This window comes from Arvicola amphibius, chromosome 7, assembly GCF_903992535.2.
Source record: "Arvicola amphibius chromosome 7, mArvAmp1.2, whole genome shotgun sequence".
NCBI lineage: Eukaryota > Metazoa > Chordata > Mammalia > Rodentia > Cricetidae > Arvicola > Arvicola amphibius.
In genome coordinates, this window is record NC_052053.1 from 10,045,021 (window position 1) to 10,049,657 (window position 4,637).

Sequence of the window (4,637 nt, forward strand, 5' to 3'; positions counted from 1 at the left end):
TCTGGGTTTTCAGCGTCCCCACAGCAGGCACCAAGCCCTTGAGTTAATGTGTATGTCCACCATAAAAACTAAGGCAAGGGAACTATTTCCTTACATATTTTATATTTAGTGGAGTAGTTCTCTGCCTGATTTGTGCAGATAATAATGAACAATATTGCTGTGCGTGCATGCGTGCGTGTGCTCATGCATATGTGTGTGTGTGTGTGTGTAAAACGTCTAGGAGGTGCTGTTTTATTCCCAGCACTCAGGAGGCAGAGGCAGGCAGATCTCTGGGTTCAAGGCCAGCCTGGTCTACAGAGTGAGTTCCAGGGCAGCCAGGGCTACTCAGGGAAACTGTCTCAAAAGAAAAACAGAACAAAGCAAAGCAACAACAACAACAAAAACAACAAAGAAGAAGAAGAGGTGTTATTACTTTCAGGTTGCCGATGTAAACAAGTTTCCATATTACAGTCAAACAGTTCCAAACGGAGGAACTGAATCATCCTAGGGAATCAATGAAAAGGATGTAAGAAAAGGCGAAGAAAAGTAGATTCTGTAACTTTTATTGCCCAACAAAGGTCAAAACCTTTACATGCTATGTATGACATTAAATGTCATATATATGTTCACTGCAAGCAAATCTTTCAAAAATATACATAGTGTATATATTTACATTCAAGTTTGAGTAACTGATGTCAAGGTATAATCCGGGATCTAATCCTTTGCCACCCTGTGGATTTGCTCAGCTACTAACTAAACAGTGATTGTATCCTCACTCAGGCACACGAAGAGGTAGAAAGCCACTTAACCAACTAACGAACTGGAGTGCAATGTGAAGATCATCATTGAAGCAGCTTAGCTACATCAAGGAGACCCGAACTAGCTTTGGTTATCTCAGGAAGCTGAATATATCTAGGCTGTCCTTGAATCGGAAACTGAAATAACTTCAGAGAGGTGCTTCTCTGACTGCGTCAGAGGGTTGACAGAATTCGACTATAAAGGCCTGCCTCTCTCCACCCAGGAACTGTGCGTGGCAGCGCTCAGGCTGGCAGCTAGACACCATTTCCCTGATGAGGCAGAAATGATATGCAAATAAGAGATATCAAAATAATATCTCTGTACCCAGCCGCTGGAACTCAGAAGCCAATTTCGACAATTCTTTTGCCAAGTCAAATCCTTACTAATTTCTGCCCACACCCAAACTGAGCTCCTAAGTCTATACAAAGGTGGGGCAGTCTGTGACTTCTGTAGACCAAAGATCCTCGGCCTCAAAAGTGGACCTCAGGAAGGCTCTTGAGCCTGAGAAGGGCTTCCTAGGTTCTGGCCAGATTTAGTGGGACTTGTTTCTGACCGAGAAAGCTGAAGAGAGGCCACAGAGGCAGCTGTGGCCAGAAGCCCCTCTCGTTCCCTTTTCTTCTGTTTCATCCTACGGTTCTGGAACCAGATTTTGACCTGGGTGTCGTTCAGCTGCAAGCAGTTGGCTATCTCGATGCGTCGGGCTCTAGTTAGGTACTTATTGAAATGAAACTCTTTCTCCAGTTCTGTCAGTTGCTTGGTGCTGAAATTCGTGCGGATGGCGCTGGAGGGGCTTGCGGCTCCATATTCTGAGAGTTTGCCTGCAACATAAAGACAGGGCGTCAGTGGGGCGAGGGGATGCTGAGACTATTCAGTGGGGGCTAAGAGTTAGGACCAAAGTCACAGCGCGGCCCTCCAAAGTGATGGGCTCAGCTGCTCCAGACAAAGCGCTCCAACGAGGGCTCTGCCCTAATTTTCTCAGCGCCTGGGGCATTTCTGACCCTAGACTCTGCCCGCTTAGGGGCAGAAACTCTATCCAAGGAAATAGCGGTCACGCTCCCGGCTAAGCACGGAGAAGGCTGCTTTCCCCATCCCAGGTGCCTCCCTCCAGCGCCTGTCTGCTTACTTTTCTTGGGGGCGTTCCTCTTCACTTTCATCCACTCGAAAGTGCTGAAGGCCGCCGGGAGACCGGAGGTGGGAGAGGCGGGCTTAGGACAGGCGCCGGGAGCCGGGGACGCAGTCTGGAAGGGTCCGGGGTGGCGGTCTGCTGGCTCCTTGAGACACGCGGGGAAGGGACCAGGCTCGCCAAAGGCAGCGAAGTCCACCTGGCCGCTGAGCAGGAACGATCCTCCCCCGGAGAAGACCGCCGAGGTGGCATAGTGGACGTGCGCCCCGCCGTCGTCCGCCGCTCTCCCGAGAGCGCCCGGGAAATCGAACGCCGACCCAGACCCTAGGAAGCCGTAGTCGGTGGCAGGCACAGAGGCAGGTGCGGTGCCCCGCTCGTAGGAGCCCTCCAGGGTGCAGGGCGCGTACCGGGGCGTGGAGGACTGTGGTCCCGGAGGCTGAGCCGAGGTTGCGGGGGGCGACGGCGCGGGCCGGGCGGCGGCCAGGGGCAAGCAACTCACGAAGGCGCCGTCACCGCTGCCCAGGGGGATGGCGGGCTGCAGGGCCACGGGACGCGCGTCGGCGCGGCAGAACTTGGGTGCAAAGCCGAGCACGTCGCCGCCTACCCCTCCGTTGCTGCCGCCGGCGCACGACACATATTCCAGGTAGGAACTCATGGCTGGATCCGTCGGGCACAAGCCCCGGCCCAACCACTGCACCCTGCAGGTCTGCGCAGCTCCGCCTTCCCGCTATCCCCGCTGCCCTCGCCAAGCCATAACCAGAGAGCTCCGAGGTAAATAGTGGCCTCATATACCGGCGGCGGCGGCCACGTGGTGCCCGCCGGCCAATCGGCGCCTTCCCCGCACTGGCCCGGTCCCGACTGGAGCGCGGTTCCTCAAGCCTGCCCGGCTGCCAACTTAGCCAGAGCAGCCGGGGGCCTCCGCCCAGCACCCCGGGGAGAGTGGCGCCAACCCTGGGTGGCCAAGGGAAGGGCGGGGCGAGAGCCCGAGGCACCAGCTCCCTGGACAGGTATTGCATTAGAAAGACGAGGAGGGCGATTGACGCAGGTCCCTCTCAGGACCCTGCGGGCTACTCCCCCGGGACTGGTAGGGTAGCCTTGAAGGAGGCTAGAGGGAGAATTGCCTTTGCCCAGCGGGTACTCTACTCAGCTGTCACTCTGGGAAGGTCAAGTTACTCCTGTCGCCTTTTCCTGGGTGCATTCGGGTTTTCGTGGCTCTGGAGCCACGCCTGTCCTAAACCTAGAGCAGATGTTGGCTTTTCCCTCTTTTCTGCCTCACAGACAACTCCTGGGACCGGGGATGAAATCACTTTTACTAGCTTTTCTTTGCAACATCCCTCACAACATTTCCTTTGGCATCCCTTCCAATCTGTGGCGACATGTTTACAATGTCAATGTTGATTTGGACAGAAAATAAGTTTCTGTGTCCTGTGGAAGGAGCCGGATTTTCTCCTCCGACGAGGTCATCAAAATAAAGAATCCACCCTGTGGCGGAAGGCCCCTTGTGTACTGTCTGAGAGGCTGGCACACCCACCAACGCTGCACACGATTTCAATGAGACTCTTGGCTGGAGGGCGCAAAGGCATCCTGGGGACTGGTCAGATCTCAGAGGTTTGGACTGGCTTGTACCTTAAAGCAATTAAGCTTCTGTTCCATCAGATAAGTGCTGCGTTGTGTCTTGCGAGTGAAATCTGAGGGCTCACGATGTTAATGGGCTCACGTCTTTCCCTTGATAATATGGTTTTGTTTACTGAGTGTAGAGAGACGGGAAATAAAAGTGCAATTGGCACAGGAAACGAAGAGTAGAAGGGTTGTACAGACGGGCTTTGCATTGACAAACTTTCCAACTCCCTTAAGCATCTCTTTGTATGTTTTCCTCCTTAGGGCTGTAGGAATACCAAGTTAAATAAATACAGGTTATTTACACACCGCCATAAGTAAATGAAGGTGGTTTCCTAAAAGCCTGTGTAGTGAAGATTCTAAAGGGTCTGCTCTTAGTCTATTCAAGTGCCCTGAAAGCTTGATCTGTTACAGCCTCTAAGTTATAGTGCGTAAGGTTTTGTTATTGTTTTACGGATCCACTGGTCATAAAAGTGTGAGTGAGCCCTTGCCTAAAGTTCCACTCTTTGGCCCCAAAGCCCAGGTAGCGAATCCCTTGTAAATAAACAAAGTATGCTGAATTGTGCCCTGCTGGTGAGTCTGAGCCAGAGGGGCTGAAGGACCCAGAGTTAGGAATGGAAGGGATGATATGTGACTGTACACAAGCTGGAATCCTCCCATTGAATGTAGACCTCCCACCTAGAACTGTCCATTATTCACTTCCCCTGAAGCAAATTTTTGGAGACTTTTGACTTTGCTTGAAATAGGAAATGTGCTAAAATTAAATGGGGTAGTTGTTGTTATTTTTCTTATTTTTATTCTTTAATGATTTATTGTTATTTTATGTACATTGGTGTCCTGTCTGTGTGTGTGTCTGTGTGAGGGTGTTGGATCCCCTGGAACTGGAACTACAGACAGGTGTGAGTTACCATGTGGGTGCTGGGAATTGAACCCAGGTCCTTGGAAGAGCAGTCAGTGCTCTAAACTGCTAATCCATCTCCCAGCCCCCTATTTTTATTAGTATTGTTTTGTGTTCACGATTGTATTGAGAGTGGGCATCAGAAGTACGGGCTGGAGTAGGGTTTGATTGTTCAGACTTAGTCCTAGTTCCCTGATGAACCCATCCAGAGAGCTATGGTCT

The 4,637-nt window shown here is 51.7% G+C and overlaps 1 protein-coding gene across 1 annotated transcript; it reads right to left on the reverse strand.

The window, feature by feature from the left end:
* Positions 1-1,260: 1,260 nt before the first annotated feature.
* Hoxd1 (homeobox D1) lies at positions 1,261-2,555 on the reverse strand. Its single transcript, XM_038335632.1, has 2 exons — positions 1,901-2,555; positions 1,261-1,595 (listed from the first exon to the last, which is right to left on the reverse strand). The coding sequence occupies exons 1-2, from the start codon at positions 2,553-2,555 to the stop codon at positions 1,261-1,263; spliced, it is 990 nt and encodes a 329-aa protein (XP_038191560.1).
* Positions 2,556-4,637: the final 2,082 nt, after the last annotated feature.